General features: G+C 36.7%; 1 protein-coding gene and 1 long non-coding RNA gene across 7 annotated transcripts in view; one reads left to right on the top strand and one right to left on the bottom strand.

Annotated features, from left to right (window-relative positions):
- Positions 1 to 20,678, top strand: part of LOC148641048 (uncharacterized) — a 637,701-nt gene that overhangs the window by 247,317 nt on the left and 369,706 nt on the right. The gene's annotated exons all lie outside the window — the stretch shown is intronic.
- Positions 15,981 to 20,678, bottom strand: part of igsf9bb (immunoglobulin superfamily, member 9Bb) — a 160,663-nt gene continuing 155,965 nt past the window's right edge. For 4 of the 5 annotated variants that reach the window (XM_088620172.1, XM_088620174.1, XM_088620173.1 and 1 more), the window contains one exon: positions 15,981 to 20,224. In XM_088620172.1, coding sequence (XP_088476298.1) covers positions 20,010 to 20,224 — 215 coding nt within the window. In that variant the 3' untranslated portion in view covers positions 15,981 to 20,009. The remainder of the gene's footprint in view (positions 20,225 to 20,678) is intronic. The other variant, XM_088620176.1, reaches the window with a different exon arrangement.

Genomic DNA, 20,678 nt, shown 5'->3' with positions numbered 1-20,678 from the left:
CTGCAGAGATGCCTTGACTCCTGGATCCTAGTTCTCATTCCTGGTACAGTTTAAGCTGATCTTTGGGGACAAAAACATTCTTTGGCCAACAAGCCTCACCCAGTGTACTCTCTTCAGGATCTGCGTTGTTCAAGGTTAAGGGTGCATGCTCTTGCTAGCTGTGACTAAGCCCCCTCTTGCGTTGGAGGCTGTATACTCACACCTGCTTCTGGGGGTAAAAGAGACAGCCCTGAAATCGAAAGTCATTTTCTTCTTTTCTACAAGCAGATTTGTTTGTTGAGCGTGTGGGGGACACCCAACGTGTTCAAATTAAATGTATTCCCCTCTTAGAAATAGTCCACTTAGTGTAAGTACAAAAAGATGGTGAATTACTATAACAGCGTTGAGCAGGAGTTACGTTAAAGATCATGAATGTGAAGACTGCAACTCTTACTCTCCTGTTTTAACACTTGTCTCTGACAAAGGAAAATGCGAGAATCGTTTTCTTTTTTTCAATCAATGCAGAGACGCCCACCATGTGGCCCTTTTAAATTACACTATTGCAATATTATAGTGCGACTGGCATTTTAACTCCTATTCATAAATCCTTCATATCAGAGGTGAGGAGCTGGTATTTGCAAAATGTACCAGTGGAATGGATTGGAAAGTCCAGAGGCTCAGCAGATTGTGTAGATATCACTCAGAATTTCCCCAAACCTGTGCATGTATCTATTATGAAAAATGAAATGCAAAAATCCTGTCCAGTAAAACACCTCTAATTATATAATTCTTTGGATAGTTTTAAAGCAAAGCAATTATTAAAAAGATAAAGTAGTGTTAAAATCTTAAAATTATGCGGGCACTTTATTAAGTATGGTGAATTAAAACATTGTTGCATTCTGTAGCATTTGCAGGCATGTGTTTGCTTGGTATTTGCCCCCCAGTAACTGGGTTGTGTATACAGGGAAAATGAACACAAATAACAAATGTTCAACCATCACTAATGATTGTATTTCATTTACTTGTGAATATAAAAGACAGAATACAAGTTTCAATTCTGCATTCCGTAGTTTAGGCAGGATATGAGCAGCTTCCTAAGGTAACAGGAAACTTTGGAAGCAGCTTATTGTTTTCTAGTGGCTTTCTCAGGAACGTCTGTTTTATTTTTCACAAATAAAATAAATGGCTTTTTGTTCACTTCACTGATGTTAAGTAAGATGTCCGATAAAATGCGCAATTTTGTTGAGGCGGACAGAAAAGCTGTTTAGCGCTCTTCTCCACATTTTGCCACCGGAGGGCGACCTATAAAAAAGGAACTAGTTGTGTGTTTCAGCAGCGTGTGATTTTCTCACCAGGATTCTTCTTTTGTCGGGAATTTTGATACAGGAGCAATGAATGTTCACACGTAATTAACTGGCCAGGCAAGATTTTTTTTTTCGTTTTGAATGTTGCCAAGTAGCTTTCCAATGCTGAAGACGATATTATTTGAATCGACACTAAAACGTCAGTAAAGATTTGTGCTGCACCGTTAACTATGGAAACTCCGATCTTAAACGTAATCTTAACAATTAAGTCCTCTTCAACCTAGGACATGGGCAATCTGCAGTACTCGAAATTAATAATGTCTCATGGTCCCGTATTAGATAAAATACACAACTGAGCAACACAGTTCTGTTCATAACGTTCTGGAATTCTACAGCACTGCAGAGAGCTTGCGTGACGTCATTTCAGCACCATGGCTAGAGCTAGTTTTATAATGTCAGGGGAGAAGGAGGTTTGTGAATTAAACGGGCAACTGTACAGAATAATTACTTTTTACGTCTGTAGACTAGCATTAACCGTTTTTGGTATATTTAGTGGGAAAATAAGTCATAAAAACAGTGTAGGTGAAAAACCAATACCCCTTGGAACTCTCGGCTACTCAAATTTAGTGTTTTATTTACAAAGCATTAGGTCATAAAACAAACTGTGATGTACATTTATCTGCGATTCAGCACTTTTGTGGTTATTTATAATGCATTTTCATTGATTACAAAAAACAAAACATAAAACTCAGTTTCATTTCAACTTATTTCTTCCTGATTCTTATGCACTAGAAAAGTGAACTTCTGTCCATGTAACAGAAATACTTTGAATTTGAAAATTGATTTATATTTTCACGATTGGTTGACGCAGAATAAAGGATTCACAAAGGATGTAGATGGAAACAGTGTTTCCTATTAAGTGGAGAAGTGCTGTATAATGAACACTTAAAAGGATCAGCAGGTATTGTTTACTTCTTACTCTTTTTATTTTGCTCTTCAACATCAGAAAAGAGGCTTACACTTCAAATTGTGGAATATAAAAACTCAGGTTTCACTGTGTTGTTTTGTATGGAAACTTCTGTAATTTATCATAAATTGAATGCATTTGTATTGAGTGATAGAGGAAGCTGAGGCATAGTTAAAGCCTCTTCCTCCCCTGCAGTAAATTGGACACACCTGCCCCGACTGAGTGATTGGACTCCTGTAGAATGGAATTCCACAGGCAGGGAAGGGATCAGCTGAGTGTGCTTAATTGGACATTCTTTAGGAGCAGCAGCAGTCTGGTGCAGAGGGCAGGAGCTCTGTCTGTGCTTCTGCAGTTCGGGGAGGGAGAATGTTCATGGATGCTTCACACTCAGCCATCAGCTGGCAGTCCTAAATCCAGTTTGGGTTTAAAAAGTTGGAAAGACATCATGAAGACTTGCGAGGATTTTGTTGGGCATCGGATTTAGTGAAGATAGATTCTCTTTCGATCCGTCACGTAGTTTTGTTCTAGTGTGTATGGTATTCCTGGATTGATTTGAGTTTGCTGTAGTCTTTATAGTGTAGTAAATTGGCATTTACTGTTGGAAACTGGGTGCCGGCGGTAAGGTGAGCAAGTAGGTCTCGGGAAAGACAGAATGTGTCCCTTACGGTGAAGGGCAGAGTGGACATGGAAGGATGAGTCCTGCTGAGTGAGCCTGGAGCTCCTGGGGATGAGGGGACAGTGGTGTATTGTGCAAGAAGAGAGATGGAGAAAGGAGGAGTTTGACAGGAATTTGTCAGTTCCTGCTCTTCTAGTGGAATAGAGGACAGAAGAGTTCTTCCACAGAAGAGGAACTGAAGCTCTTTCACTTACCAACACCTGTGTGGGGGACGGAGCAGGATTCTTTGGAAAGGGACCACCAGTATGTTTTAGAAGACCAGAGGGGTTCTGCAAGCCAACAGTGACAGACCACCCAGACGTGCCTATGTCATCTAGGGATATGATGACCTTCGCCACTTTTTGTTAACTTCATGTAAAGGAGTCAACCCGTTATTTACACAGAAACCTTCAAAGATGAATTTTCTGTTAATCACATTTCAACATAACTTTAAACTATTTGGAGGGGTGACCAGAAAAGGCATTTTGTAGTTTACCCCAACCTCTCATGTCAGGTATTTCTGATATCTTAGAGTTGGTTCACAAAAAAATGAATCGCCTAAAATAGACATCCTGGTTGTTCATGGTCTCCAGTGCACAGTAGAATATACACTTGAGAGTAAGTCAATAGAACCAGTGACAGCTGTTGCATGAAGGCAGGAAAGAGTGGCTGTTGGCCTCCCTCATAGGGTGTGGGGATGGTTACAGTGGAAGAGTTTGGTTACAGATGAGAAAATGGAGATTCTTCTCTGAACCACATTTCCCAGAAACCAACGGGGAACCACCTTGAACTTGAACTTGAACTTGAACTTTATTGCCATATGTAACCGGTACTGGTACAATGGAATTCTTACTTACAGAAAGTAAGAATTCCATTGTACCAGTACCGGTTACATATGGCAATAAAGTTCAAGTTCAAGTTCAAGGTGGTTCCTTGAACCTGCCATCCTCAGGCACCTGACCGATCGATAGGGTGACAGTTCACACAAGGAAACGGGCTTCCAGTGGGATGTCAGCCTCTGCCATCAATCTGTGTGGGTCTCCTTTTCTGAGACCTGCATGTTAAACAATTACCGCTGCTGAACCCTGTCCCCAGGTGTACCACACATCGCTTTGGCTAAGTCTCGAAAAACAAGTGATTTGATGTCTATTGACTTGGTCAGGTGAATAAAAGGGATTTACTGTAAGTAAAAGTTTTATATTGGACTTTATAAGGTTCATAGTATAGATGGTTATTAGTTTATATTATAGGTCGGGATATTAGCCTTTTGAAAGGCTGGGAAGTAGTATGCCAGCTGATGCAAGCAAGAGATTGAGTACTTCCACACCATTTCCAGTTAAGTGAAAAACCAGGAAATATGTAAGGTGGCGTTGCTTTAAACAAAGCGCTAACACGGGACCTAATAGGGGGGTAATGGCTCATTAAATCAGGGTTGTAACCACATTCAGTGAACATGCCAATGACACCATAAGACAGCATTTTGTAAAATCCAGATATTTACATTTACAATCCGTTTTCTTTCCAGAAGAAATAGTTTCTGGCATTAAAGAGAAAAGGAAGACTTTGACTCTTTAAAAAAAAGAGGGATATACTGTATGTATTTTTTGTAAATGTTTATTATATCAAAATACAAAACATTTCTGAAGCAGAGTAAATGTTACATGGGAGATAAGCATCTGAAAAATGTCAACTCAATAAATTGCTTCCCAACTCCGTTGCTCGGCCGCAACGGGTCAGGCAATATTCAACAATGCAACACTGCCTTTCTCAGCAGGTCAAGCATCTCCATGGACATGCAATGTTACTGTAATGAGCTACAGCAGAACTCAGCAGAATGTCCAACACACCATGTTTGGTAAAAGTAAACCGCATCTAACTGGTAACTGAAATCAAAGCATGCAGCTGCTCCCCTCTTTGCTAGCTTATTTGTCATTTTTAACAATAGTCCGGCTTTTTTCTTCAATTTAAAATACCTACTGATCGATGCCCCCCATATCCCACGTAACTTTTCCATTCTAAGGTCAGTGCATTTGCTCCGATAAAAGAAAACGGCAATGAATGAAATGTCTGCACCTGCTTCAGTCCTTTCAGAGTGATACAGCCTTAATAAAACTCGACCAGAGCATACTGAGCAATGCCCAGATTTCATTCCTGCCTTGAACTAAAGACTTCAGCATGAGGAGAAACAAAATCTGAAAAACCCAACTTCTTCTCTTTGTATTTCCGACAAGAAAAAACAGTGTCAATTGGAATTTGGGGGTTCTTTCACTAGATAAGTGTTGTCCTGCAGGTGCACAGGTGCAGGCTATTTCAATACGTAGGAGCATACAGCACTGGCATCATTGCCATCTAGCTTGAAATGCAGCAAAAATATATTATGTAGGGGGACGACGAGGGCAGCTTTCAGCATATAGCTTTCTAGCGAACCAGACCACTCTTTTACTAAATCCTACAATAATCAAGCATCTCCTTATGATTATTAAAGGGAAGAGAGGGCTACTGTCAAGCCTAAAAATGTGAAAAGATGCGTGCAAAGCCACAAAGAGCAAGGAGAGGCTTCTTAATAGAGGATGCTCGCATGTCCCATCAACAGTTAGCAGCACCAGTTAGATAAACACTAGGGTATGTAACCCTTACAGTGTGTGTATATACTTTCCCAGGGAGTGTATTTTATTCCCTGCTGAGTAAATAGGCTGAATGTTTGACAAAACAATACAACAGTATAGTATGTTACATAAGGCTTTGGTACAGCACCATATATATTTTTTCTATCTTTCACAGAAAAAAAAAGGCTTGAAAAAATATTGATTTCTTATAATACCTGAAGTAGTTAAAAATTAACCCTCTGGTTGCCTTGTTGTCATGGGGGAAAAAAAATGTAGAGAGTCAAAAATCTGAAACTTGAAATAAAAAATAATTGACTTAATTGAACAATCTCAGTATTTTTTTGTTACAAAATGCTGTGATATATTTACAACACAGCATTCTTTTCACCCCAGAAAGAGAATGTGTTTACGTATATGCCAAAAATATTAAACTTGAACAGGATTGAGGCTTATTATTTCATTTCGAGGAAATCAATTATGGAAACTGTGTTCTGTTTTTTACTGGTATATCAGAAACAAAATATAATGACTGAAAATCAAAGTAAAGTAATCCAAGCAATAAAATAATAGCAGAAATTCTGACATACCATATGCAGGAACATATCAAATAAATCTTGCTTTAAAATCCTTTGTTGTGTTTGGACACTGATGGTAACGAAGAAAGCAGATTAAGCACAGAAATCATATAATCTAGGAAAGTAATTCAAAGTAAACTTTCAATGCCATTTCAAAGCCGTTGTATTCACATAATTTCTAAATGTGATTCTCAAAATGTAGTTTTAGAACCTTTATAAGCCTAGAAAAGATAGGCAAAATGTGTCCTAGCTTAAATGTATCTTTAAAAGAAAAAAAGAATATGTAGAAATTAAAAGTGACAGCACATTGAAGATCTACAGCAATTATGTCATGAACATTTATGCTCTTAATATGTAAAGTAACCAAATTGTCACAGTTCTTACAAAATATTACATTCTTCTGCAATTAACTTAAGGAATGTTTTAAACGTAATCATAAACAGAAGTTTTTTTTTTAATTATTTGCTAGATTGGTAACTTGGTATTTTTAAATATAAGCAAAAAAGGCAACAAAGTTATTTAAATGTAAATGTATAGTAAGATAAGCCTTTAAAGGCGTGTATTAAGATTGGATATTCATTATTCATTATTGCTGTTATAATTAAGCAAATATCAAGTACATGGAAAACCTAAAAGCTGAATTGCTAAACGTGCTCTGCTGTCATTAAGGATTTTGTGTTCCATCATAAAATTGAGGCATTTAAAATAGTTAAAATAAGTTTTTGTTCTGGGATATCTAAAATGTACAAGGAGCCTATAATTGTCAAAAAGAGAACAAAACTTACTAAAGTTACTAAATGAAAATGATACGTTTTACAAAGCTCTATAAAGACTTAGACTTAACTTAGTCTTGGTATAGGATTCCTCAAAATTAAATCTAATTAATTCTGCTAATAACAAAAGCAACAAGAAATGATAATACCAGTAATAAAGCCCTGATAAATATTAACATTTTTTTGGTATATGCAATTATTCATGCAAACAAAAAGGCCAGGAAGACTACACATGCCAACAAACTGAAGTGGAAATTAAAATGAGCATTGAATACAAAAAAAAACATTGAATGGAAAAGAAACGCCAAATTTGCAGATGGATATTTGGCACCAAGAGGGTTAACATTACTGCAGTAGTGTGCTTGTAAACGTAATTTTTACACATTTACTGTCGCATTAATCTGTAAAAAGTGTGAGAACCTGTTTTTTTTTCCCTCCAAACCCAAACTTCAAGTTTAGGTTTGGAGGAACGGCATCCTTTTGAAAAGCCCAGTCAGAGATATAAAACACGCGTGTGTTTTCTTCTTTTAAAAAAAAAATATCCGGTGCTGAACAAAATTCAGAACTCAAAAAATTAATAAAAATGTGTGTTTCCAATCTATGCTACCTCTCCGTGTTCTCTCGTGCAAGTGAACACAATCTGTGATTGTGAACGTTTGTGACTTTAATTCAGCAAAGTTTCACTACAACATGTTTTGTTAAAGAGGTCATGGGGCCCACATTACTCTGTTGTTATAGTGGTGGGTTTGTAAAACAATCTTCACATTTGTGGCGTTACAAAAGTCAAAAAAGTGTGATGGCAGCCTGCACAACATCAGTTAAAAGTCAGTAAAGTGTGATTATGCTCCGTCATACTTTTAATTGTAAATACAGTATGTGCTCCTCACTGAAATGCAGGGGGAAAAAAGCATTTATTGCCTGGTCAGCCTTTCGTGATATCATACTCGCTGGCCGCTCTGCATTACAACTCCATTTGCTTATAAAAATCAGAGCCGTTATATTCTCAGGGCTGTTGACTCTGAAAGTGAGCACCACGAAGGAGTTTGGAAAGACATAGCACCAAGGAGTGATGTGTGCACACCGCTGCAAAGTCAGCACGCCAACAGAAGTTCAGATTGTATGTAAACATGACATGCAGTCTTTACGAACCTGCCTGCCTCCTTCTCCTTTTTTGTATTGTCATGATCCTTTTTGGATCTGAAACTCAGAACTAGTAAAGGCAGTTACAAAAAATCAGAGTATATTCCAGTAAGCCTAAATTGGAAACACACTTTTTTTTTGTTTCATTCCAGTTTTAGAAGTCTTTAGGGACCCCCTCCCCCTGCTGTGACTGCATCACATTTTTTCAAAACAGCTTCATGTATTGGTTCAACACGCATGTGCAGCAACAGATTTCACTACTTACATGGTTTGGATACTAGAAAGAAAAACTAGGAAGAAAAACTACATTCTTACATGCCCTGCACTGCCACACAGAGCTCAGTAAAGAGGGGGCCCCTCTCTGTGAAGATAATCTTCCCAAAGCCCAGAAGAGATTGAGAATGATGCAGGGTTCGAGGCGCGGTTTGGAACAACATGTAGGGAAGGGTGCTACAGCCAAACAGACCTAAACCTTCCACATGCTGTTGTTTTGACTATGGTCTCACTCATTAAGACAGAAGGAAGGTAACGGGCTCAGCTGATAATTTGATGTCCTGTGAGACTCGAAGGCCAGATCAAAAACATGGCTAGTCCAGGTTTAATGTTCACGTGCAAGAGATTAGAATATAAATGAATTTAGATCTATACATTGCCTAGCCACCCTTCACATTTAAAGGAACTAACTGGTTATGATTATACACCTGCAAGTCAGCTAAACACAAGTCTATTCCTAAAGTGGGAGAGATCTCTGTTCATTTTTCCCCGCACTGAATAGGTAGAGGACAAGAGCTTAAATAGGTTACCCCATGTTTCCTGCTCATATTATTTTTAACATGGCCAGAATTGTTTTCTTACAGTTTTTCCAAATCAGTTGTAACCTGCAGAAGAACTGCTGCTTGTGCTTTAACATTTACATAAGAAGCAGGGGGACACAATTACAGGGTCGCTAATGAACATAATGAGATGCTTAGCTCTGCAAGTCACAGCACTGGAATTGGTAATTAAATACTTTCCATTGCATCCTGACTTGATATGCAAAGGCCATTTTTATAGGCTAATCCTGTGATTCATAGTTTGAGAGGAACAGGAACCTTTCATCTGCTGTCTTTACCTAACATGCTTGACTTTAAAGGATATTAACCCCCTACTCCATTCCCCATATTTAATGACAGTGACAGTGGAAAAGCATCAGACTAGAATCCCTGCCACTTAATACTTGCAAAGATAATCATAACCAGAGAATTAAAACAAGCCATTAGATACTGTCTAAAAAAGCATTTGTATAGTAAATGCCTTTTTGTGTAAATGCTGTAGTTCTCTGAAGCTTTTTGTGTCATTTTAAGTTGTCAATTAAACCAACCCTGCATCTAATTCTCAAGTTAAGAAAAATTTATGTCACACTAAGAATGATGGTATACTAAGTTTTGATTTTTTATTTTTTGTACACAACCAAAATGCCTTGTCAATATGTGAATAATATATCCATTTTTTATCTTAAGTCTTTTATGATACAGTATTGCTTAACGCAGCAATGGATACAAAAATAAAATAACTTATAACTTTTATATATCTGGAAAAAATGGAACACTCTAAGCAACAGCAAAAATAACCCTTTTTCCCCATGTGCAGATAAGCAACATCTACACTGGTTGTTATTGTTACCTTTAATAATATTTTTTTGTTAATAATATTAAGTCATTAAACTAAAATCAACTGTAGCATTAAACATTTTATTATTCACATTAGAGAGATTTACTAATGGAGGTCTGCTATTTGTTACATGTGTTACCGCTGGAACGGGTAAAAAGATATACATTATGGTATAACAAGTTTGTATTCACCAGGTGTATCTATGTGCGTAGTTCGCAATTAAGCAAATCATAAACATTTCCAGTTCTTGGTTTTAAGACTGCTCTGCAAAAGTGTTTTTCTCCATATACAAGGCAGATCTCAAGTTATAAAAGATAAGCAGAATCGCTAAGCCTTTTCGGATAAAGTCGCATTGTTTCCTGATTCTTTGGCCCTGACCATTTGTGTCGAGTTGGCAGCAAACTGATAGACAACACATGCAGAATTGTCCACTCTTCAGTAATAAAAACCTCTGAAACATCTGTAACCGTAATTGTACTGTTACAGACGGTAATATAAATCCCATTAGTTCATTTCTCTACATGAACGGAGACCCAGACTGGAACACAAGACAGAAAGTTGTTGTCTGTCATTTAGCCTTGGCTACGTTTTTTTAATTCCCACTCCCCTCCATAAAAACATTCCAAATTAAAAAAAGTTCAAACTACATGGTGTAAATTCACCTGCTTGTAATATAACAATTTTGGTCTAAAGACACTGAAAGACTGGACAAATTGCAAGCAACATGTTCCTGCCAACACTAAAAATGATTTTTTATTTTGAGAAATGTGTAGTCACAGTTCACCTTATGAGTCATGGTCAGCTCACTAATTTTAATAGCACATTTACTGTATATCCAAACTAACCAGCTTGGAATACGATTGTAGAAACAGAGCTATGAATGAATGTTGTAAATTGTTAATGCTGAAAAGAGGAAAAAGGCTCTGATTGTTGCAACAGCCCTAACAAAAGATTGTAATTGTGCCTAAAAAAACATTTTTGTCCATAGGGACCTTTTCAGCAAATTAGCTGAACCACCACAAACTGGAGACATGCATCACTTCTCTAACATACTTCTCTGAATCCCATTTCAGCCTCTCTTGAAACAGTGGTACAAGCAAAAGCACTCTAATGGCAAAATTCAACAATTCATGGTTTCTTGGATAGGAGTGCTTCCTGACAGAATATTACAAGATCATTTACTTCTCTCTTACTTTAGTAACAAACGCCATCTGTGAAACAGGAACAAGAACATAATGATTTACAGTAGCACTCCTTCGTTTTGTACATGTTGAGCTACGTCAGGCCTTTGCATTCTGAAACCAGAGCAGTGTTGGGTTCTTGATTTAGTCCATGTTGGTGGTGAGATCATGAGAAACTTTTCTGAGCTCTCAAAGACAACCCATGATTTAGGTGGAGAATTCTTGGTTAATTTTCTGTAATTGTGGAAAATCTGCTACTGCATTCGGCAGTGGAAGACTGTCCCATTCATAAGGTGTAATATGGTGCTGTCTACAAGGCCTGACTATGGAACAACCTCACTAGATTTTTAGATTTTAATTCTTGGAGTTTTTGATTGATTGGTTTGATTATTTGGATTTTAATATTTTTTGAATTTTATTACAACATTGTAATCTTTATTCTTGACAAAAAAAAAACATTGTGTTGGTGTATTTGTCACACAAAATCCAGTACTTTGAGAAAAAGTAATTCCTCATCCAATTTCAGTTTCATTACATTAACAATAAAGTGCCTTGTGGAATCACTTGTTTCCCCAGACATTTCTCTTAGTATGAAGTGGAAATAAGGACAGTCAGAGCTTTCATACTGGTGTAAAGTTTCATAAAATAAGATAGGTGCAGATAGGCTCAAATTTGCAATTTGAGTTTGATTAACATATAGGTGTTTAAACAACAGTATGCTTCTCCAATAATATTGTGCATTTTATGGTCTGAATTAGAGGTAAACTGTTCGATACTTAACGCCACAAAAACCAAACAGCTAAAAATATATATATATAAAAATCAGGTGCTATATATAAACAGCATATATCTCAACACACCAGATAAATAGAATATTCTACTGCATATAAACTTTTTTTTTATAATTATTCTTCCGTGGCTATAGCAGCAGTTACTGTCTGAATTTAACAATTGTACAAAAATATTTTTTGAGAAACACCAAACACCAATTACAAGACTTTCTACAAGCTTGAGCCATAACTGCTTAGGCAGCATTTAAGTTGAGTTCCACTTAGGGCTTGCTAATTACAAGTCACAGTTACAACCTAGGGAAGTGTTATCAGTATAACAATGGAGTCTTTATAAAAACACACATTTGCCCTGTGTGATTTTAATTCTCAGGTCACTAACACAATGTAAATGGTTTGCACGAATAAACATTTTTTTGTATCTCATTGAGCTTCATTATCAGTGCTTTCCAAGAGCAACTGGCTAAACTCATACATCACCAGCCTCAAGAATTGTTCATCTTGACCCATTTTCAGCTGTTGGAGCCTGTTTATGAGATCACCAAATTACTGTGCTTTCACAAGTGATGCTGAAACCACAATATCTACCACACAGACATACAGACGCCTAGTTTTTTCTATTTTTTTCCACTGTTGCCACCTTGGTTTTTATAGTTTACAAGACCTAAAATAAATGAGAAAATGTCTAAGGTTAAATCAGTAATTAGAAGGTCAAAGTGAAATGCCTACTTCTTCTCTGAAACATATTTTATATACTGTAATATGCAGATCCCACTTAATATTAAGTGAAACCTAGAAACAGTAATGTGAGTACAATAAAAAAAGAAAATGAAGAATTTTATTTATATCCATTTTACATATATCACCGTAGGAGAAACATTAAATTAGAAATCAATTCAAACCATTTGTCATGGTCTACCCTGCACTGAAGATGGAAACTACTTGAATTAAGAGTGCTTTCATACCCTCAGACTCAACTCATGTTGCCATGTCGCTGTGGACAAAAAATGTAGACTTGCTTCCTTTAATATCATCACAATTAAAATGGTAAAGTATTCACTCTGCCTTTTGCCATGCAATGAATCAAACAATTTCGCTAAAAACTAAAATAAATAACTGCATTGCACATGCCTAATAAAGTAGGGTGCTTTTATGCTTTCTTCATTAATGCACTGAAGCTAATCTGCTATGTATTTCTCAGCTCTGAAGTGGAAGACTTGACAAAGTTAGGCTCAAAGTCAACATTGCTTCCCAACCTGTTCCTCTTACATGCTCTTTGAGTTTCGTCTTCCCTTAGCACCCTTTGGAAAAAAAAGTAAGCTTGTTACCCCAAAACATCCTAACAAATCTGAAGAAGTGGGTAACTGTATTATCATTTTTTTTCTCCAAGCATTTAATCTCTTTTAGCATACCTAAGCTATTTCCTATATCTTTATCTTTTCATTTCCTCTTTCTTTACAAATATTCTAAAGCAATAACCATGCATAGAAAATCTTTCAGCTATACAATATGTACATTATACTTCAATACACCGTCCTTCACACTCTGCACTACATTTCACCATTATATTTCACTCTTGTGTTGTCTTTATATATTATTTTGTATATTTATATATATATATTCTTAATCTCTTTCTTAACATGCAGTAAAATCCCTTTAAACAATTCAGTCTGTACATATAAATATTCTATTTCATATTCTGATCCATACTAAATTTCAACAGCTAACTTTTTTTAAAAATAAGGGGAGAACAGCAACAAATTAAGCTTTTTTTTTTGTAGGTACCCTAGGTACCTTGACATATCTAAATATGTTTCAGTAAATCAAATACGTTTAAAAAATTTCAGTTGTAATTTGCAATAGATATTGCTTTTCGGTCATCAACCAACACAGTATTCACTAACATATCTTATAAAACAATCCAGCCCTAGATAGCCCTTTAGAAACTGCTGCAACAGTCAGTGCAGAGACTACGATTGCAAAAATGAAAAAAAAAAACCCACTCCTTAAACTTCCATACATATCTATGATTTTCTACTCCAAACCTTAACCACTTGTGAACAGTATAGGGGAGGGATTAGAAATATGTACAATATGGTAATGTACACAGCAGGACTTTCTGCCAATTAGATATTAACAGGTAAACAAAGCAATCCTACCAGTTTACCTAGATTTGACTCTCCAAATAAACTTACCTAAAATGTCATCAGTAATTTTTTACTTGACAAAGCCAAAGGTCTGTCCAAATAATATAGGGGAACAAGAGTTTTGATCTTTGGTGCTGCCATAGCTTATAAAACCTCAGAAAAGCATAGAGTATATAGAGGAAAAGGCAGAGTTTTTAGAGAAAAGATTCTACTTGTAATTTGAAGCCCAAATCATCGAAAAAGGTTAAGAGTTTTAGACAGAATTTTTACGTTTCCAAACATCTATTCGCTAAACCTGGGAATAAGATAAACTTCTCATTTGTCTCTCATTATATGGTATTTTTCACATGTGAAAATATGAAAATAAAGTGGTAGAGACTGACAGATGTGGCTGTACTGCCCGTTTTTAAAAATGCATTTCTTTTGATAGTTAAAGATTGAAAAATTGTCAATATTGAAAGATTTATTTCTCTCTCCCCCTTCTGTGATTATCTTCATTCAGAACAGCTGGTGTAGTGAGTAATCCATTCATTCTTTTAGAACAGTATTAAGACAATGAATCAGCTCTCTGAGAACTGACAGCTACTTAGGTCTACAACATATGGTAAATGCTGCTGGAGCTTCCTTCAATACTATTCAGTGAAATAACTTATTACTGGACTGCACTGGGAACAAAAGAGTAAATGAGTTAATTCTTTCATCTCTTTCTGTCCTCAGGTAGTGTGCATTACAGGGGGCATTCTTTATATACAGTAGGAAAGCAATTTTAGCCATAATTTTCTGAGCGTTTCCATCATACATGAATGTTTGAAATCAAAAACCAAGACATAAATATGAAATTTATAGATGCACAAAAACATGCTGAAAAATTACAAAAGCTCACAGTCTTAATTGATATGAATTAATCTAGCATTATTAATATCTATCTAGCATCTATTAATTAATCCAAAATTATATACTGTATATACATTCATTAAAATATATTGCAAAATCATACTTGAAGGAGACAGTTTAGGATTGGATATGAAACTTATACTAAAGACCATTCACAATGCAAATCAAAATCGGTATTTCTGCCAGAATCATATTCCCTGCTATAACCAATGTAGACTCTGTCCCTGCTAAACACCTGTTCGCTCTTAATAAAAAAAACAGACACCCTTAAAAAGGCAAGATTATTCGTTTCAAAGTGTACAAGATTTGTAAAAAAAAATGTCATGACACTGATGTCAGACAAGGACAAAAATAAATCAGGAATTTGTTTAATAAAACAGGAATCTTTCAAATTTGTTCTGAAGGACTAAGGAAATGAGGAAAGTGCAAATACTGTATGCACATGTAAGAAAACACAGAGCCAAGTTCTACTGTATATGCTTCAGTTTAAAATGTTGTTATACCCAATAAAAAGAAAAAAAATGAAGATATCCTTTTAGGCCAAGGCAAATACCATCTATTTGATTTTTGAACGTGAAACTACACTGAATATTATGGCTAAAATAAGAAAAGAATACATTTTAAAAAGAAATCTAGTGCACCAAAATGTCTGGTACCAGAATTATGGTATTTTCAGTTGTCTTGTATACATACAAAAAAAGAGATTAACTGTGAATACTCGAAACCCATGCACATCAATGCTCCTTGCGGGATCTTATTTTAAGCTACTATATTACGAAAAATAATGTTTCCTAGGTGAAATGTATACCCCAATGTTCAACAATAAGAATATTAACAGCATTTACAGGGTATTTCATATGCACGCAGTATTGCAGCTAAAGAGAATCTGTTTCCGATATTACCAGCCAAAAGCTGCATTAATAACTGCGTATAAAAAATGGTAAATGCGTACATCATGAACATTCTGGTCAATACACCAATTATATTAGACTAGTGTACTTCACACACACTTGAATTTGTTGCAAATACAGTAGTATTCTATCAGAAGTACACCACTACTACTTTGTCTATGCATGTACAGAAAAAACCAAACACTTGTTTTATTCCACTTACAAGTAGCAAACATTTATCTGCAGCATAACAGTAACGCCTATGTGGGTTTATTGAGTAAATATCAGAGCACTGGTACTGGTGAGTGTTTGATTTTGGAAACTTTTTGAAAGATGTTTACTTGTACAACAGAAAAGGTTTTCCATGTACTGTACATCAGTGTCTACTGTCTTCAACAGATAGTTTCTTCTTATTTCCTAATATGCTCTGAGTTTATTTTGATTCTGTCTACCACACAGGAATTATCAATAAGCTGTAGAAAACTAATGCACAGGTAGTATGCCTTCTGAATGAGAAATTGTATACAGCTTAAAATTAAATACAAAAAGTACAAAAATCTATTGTTGTAAACAGAATTCTGCATTAGAAATACCCCTTTGAAACTGCAGAACTTTCATCATTTTCCACAGTTTGGACAGCACCCCAAAGGATTCTAGCTTTGCCAACAGCTGAGCAAAATTTTGTCAACTCAGAATACTTTAGCAAATATTTGTGTTGAAACTTTAACGAGCCTCCCCATTCAAACAGCTGTGAGGTCTAGTGTAACAAAAGGAAGAGGTCTGGATCTACCGTACCTTTTGAGCTCAATCAATTTGACTTGGTGAAGTCCGTCCTCATACTTGAAATTCAAAGAGAAATCACATTTCCTAACCTCCGACTCTGCACCCCACAACTCTCTTAAGATTCTTGTCCCCACTATTAACAGTATTGCAAAGGAAAACAGCAATCAACAAAATCAAAGCAAAAACCTCCACAAAAAGCCAACATATTCTCTTTGAGACTAAAATTTCTATTCAGAAATTGAAAAGGTCTATATAAAGCTACATTTTGATTTGTGAACTGTGTCTTGTTCTTCAGAACCAGATAATGATCCCTACTCCTACAAAACATTTACGCCCGCCACCTAGAGCCAGTTGCAAATAAATGCTCAGGTATTTACTTCTGAGAATATCCTTAAATAATAAAGTATGTTAGAGTGGGGAGGGGAAATAATTTTCTTTTTACACTGAACCTTTCAAAAACTTTGATAGTCCGTCATTGTCCACACAAAAACATTTCATATATACAATGTATAGTGAAGTTGATTATTTCTGAAGTTGATTATGAAAAGACGGTCTGTGCAATACTCTTGAGCAGAGGATGTCTGCACTTATGTTTGTGACTCACAGGATCCTCTGCTTTGAGAGTTGTTTGTTAGACCTTAATTTGGAGACTTAACTGGTCAAAATGACCACTTGGCATTTGGTTCACCTTTGCTGAAGGAGAGTATATTTTCAAGAAAACTAGCAGGCCAAGCCCAAATGCAAGTCTAAATAAAAGCGAGTTCTGTTAATGGACTTGTTGCTATCGTAAGTGTGTACAGTGTACCCTGTGGACCAGAAATCAAACAAGCAAAGCGAAATTGATCCCTTGAAAGCAGTTGCTTTCAGCTTTCTCTGTCCCCAAGCTGACAGTCACTTTATCTGTTTCTCAGAGGTTGCAGAGGTCTCAGAGGTTGCAGGTCACACACCTTGAATTATGTCCACTGTTTAAAGCATTAATTGTGTGAGACCCAGTGAAGATATTGAATGAACACATGAATTGTTCAAGTGCTTGAGACCTTAATGTGGAACAGGGAAACGAAAAGCCCTGCTTATTATCTTAATAACAAGAGTGTGAGATGTTGTTCAATTCACAAATAAGGCATGCCCTGATTACAGGCAACAGATTAGCTTCACAAGCAGTCACTGTCAAAAATAATGTTGTGATTTTCCACTGGTTACAACTATGCTAATTGCTAAACTATGTAAGTAAATTAAAAAAATTAAGATGCATCAGGCTTCTGGAGGTGCCCTGCCTTAATTAAAGCAGTAGCACTAGGTCCAGTAAGTGAACATTATTCATGCCATCTCTGATGAAATGTGAGTCTCACACATACATGCACTGCAAAAGACAGGTTAGGCTATGGCAGTCATTTGATCAGCTGCAGTGGGATCAATCAAGTAAACCATTCAACCTGAAGTGTATGTACATAAATGCAAAACGAAAAAAGATTTGATTAAAAAAGAATTGAGAAAATCTACTTGAAAAGCTTTCAGTGCGATGCGGATCCAATCAAATCTCTGTTTTCTGAACACTTGTCTCAAGAACATTCATTAAGCTAGAAAAAGAAGACTGGTCTATAAAGCACTTACATACTTTTTAAATCCTACTTTCATTTGGTATTTCTCAGGGGTTCAAAAATCCCGTCTGATCCTGTGGGTGAATGGAACAACCACACTGGCCAACAGGACACCCTGCTGCCTTGAAACCAAACTCTCTTGACATGTCTGACACACTGTTTGTACTGGATATGTAAATTCTGCTGGGAACATACATATCTTCATAAACAAATTCTCAAAAAGCACCGTCTGATGTCGAGAACAGCCAAACCCACTAAATATTCTCCAGAAAATGGAGGCCAGCTAGTCTAGAAAGGCGCCAGTAAAAAAAAAAACAAGCATTCCCTACATGAATGCTTTGGAGGCTTATACAGATGTAAGGTTGTAACTGCCAAGAGTGGACATCTGTGTTGTCTTGAACCTCTGATATGGTCTAGGCAGTTATATTGACAAACATGATCAACTGAACAAGATGATAAATAGGAGCACCAGGCTACAAAGGCTGCTATTGAAGACTGTTCATTTAGTTGCTCTAAGGAAGAAATCAACTGAGGAAGATTAAGGAGGCAAACAGCACTGAGCTCTCGTTTAAATCAAGACATGCCAGAAGGTGTCCAGACTGTATATTTATAGTGTACTTGACTTAAAATAGAGCTCTCCCATATTCATAAAAAATACTATAGTATACTATGGCACAAAATCCTATCCTCCTCACAGTACAGTACTTGTGTTGTTTTATTTCCTTTAAGGGAGCTGTAGTATTTTTGGCATTACTATAGTACTTTTTTCCATACAGGGTTGTGGACCTTCCTAACAAAGCACAAGTGTGCTAACAAAAGAGGCAACATAACGTCACACCAATGCTTTTATCAAAAGAGCCCAACAGGGCGGAGACACCAAGATTTTGCTCCAGTGCAAAGCAGCAATAGTTCAAAGATTGAAGATCTGAAAACCAAGGAGCAAATAGGGATCCAAAATAGATTTTTTGGACTGCAGTTACAGTTTCTATAGACTTTATGCTCAAGATTAAAGTCAATGTTTTACTTTTTTAAAATAGCGGCAGACAGCAGAATTCTTTTTTCATTTGTCAAAATGTGTTTTGACTCCCATTGTGCTTTGCATCGATAAAAAGCTTCCTTTTGATTGAAAATAATGAATCTGCAATGCAATTTCAATAAAGATGAATTCATTATCTGCCTTCTCAAAATGTAAATGAAGGCCACCACTAATTCTGAAACGTTCTGATTGAAGTATTTAATTACACTCTCACAGCTCTACATAACCTCAGTGTGTAGTAGTTGCTCCTGAAAATGGTTTTAAATTGTATTTACTGTAAGCACAAAATCTCCACTAGGGCTGTTTTTTAGGTATTAAATGATTTAGTTAGAAGCTAAATTAAATAGAATGTTTGTGTTAGGAAATGTAAATGGTAGTTCTTTCAGAACATAATTTAAATTTAAATATGAACTATAAAAATTGGTGAGAAGAACTATAAATATCTGTTACCTTTTAAAACCTACTTTTCCAAAGCATTTAGTTATCTCTTTCTCTTACAAAAGGGAGGGATTTCAAAACAACGTCTGAAAGTATGTAGGAGGTAAGAACCAACTGAGGAGACATACATTGTAACGTTCAAAAGCTTTACAATGTGGAAACATTTTGAGATATTCTAAACAAATTAAAACAATGGAAAAAGGCTACTGTGTCTATTAGAAAAAGTCCAATTGGGAATAATACTGTAATATATAAATAAAGGAAACGTTTTTAAAAAATTCAATGCAAAAAAGATGGCCCCTTCATTCAAAATTCTAGTCTGGAAATTGATGCTAGTTTCTTTTCATTCTGGTTCATTTTTAGCAGGAGTTAGAGCAGACATATGCTGTTTGTGCCATTTCTTACCACTTAAAAACAACTAAATCGCGTGTGTGTTCATAAGGCCTTTGCACTGGAGTAAAACCTTTGGGAATTGGTCCTTTATAAATGACTAAAACAAACAAACAACTCCCCCCCCCCTCCAAAAAAAAAAGAAAGAAAGGTAAACCGTTGGTCTTGGCAAGGAGCTGGCAGATGTAGGGTCGAGGAAGGAAGGAGACTGGTCTTTAGAGGAGTGTGGAGTGGTCAGGATCGGCTGTGTCCATGCTGGCCAGAATGGCTTTCTGGTCCTCTCGAGCCGGGCGCCGGTACAGCAGGGCGGAGAAGCGGGCATAGGGGTCCTGCCTGGCCGGCCGCCTCTTCTTCTTACGGAGGTAGAGAGCTTCTTCGGGCTGGAGTACCTGAGAGGCACGGGGCTGCTGGGTCTGAGAGGCAAGTACACCTGGGGGGGAGGGGGGAAGGGCAAAAATGGCATGTTCCAAAAAAACAAGTCGGGAGCACAGATTCTCAGGGCTGCACCCCCAACCTGAATGATCGTATATGATTGGCTTGGGGGAAAACCCTCAAGTGTCTCCTCCTTCTGTCCACTTCAACACCCTTCAAAACCGTGACCCCTCACAGCCCATGTCATAGAGAGCCAGCCTCCCGTCCCCTGTGTATGACGTGCCCAGTGGCATAACATTTACCCTTTCACAAGATATTATTACATATTCTAGAAGCAAGTTTCTTTTGCCTGTCCATGATTTTAAATAGCGATCTTTTCTGCTTTTACTTGATACCAGTGTTAGATGATACCAGAGTTAGAAAACTCTGATTTCAGCCTCTCGTAGCACCAGAACAGATTGAGCTGGCTGGTCTGGCTAAAAAGTAGCTGGTGCTGCGTCAAAATTCCTGGT

This window comes from Lepisosteus platostomus, chromosome 25 (assembly GCF_059453375.1).
Source record: "Lepisosteus platostomus isolate fLepPlt1 chromosome 25, fLepPlt1.hap1, whole genome shotgun sequence".
Taxonomy (NCBI): Eukaryota; Metazoa; Chordata; class Actinopteri; order Semionotiformes; family Lepisosteidae; genus Lepisosteus; species Lepisosteus platostomus.
The sequence above is the reverse complement of the archived record's forward strand: the minus strand, read 5'-3'. Positions and strand labels throughout refer to the sequence as shown.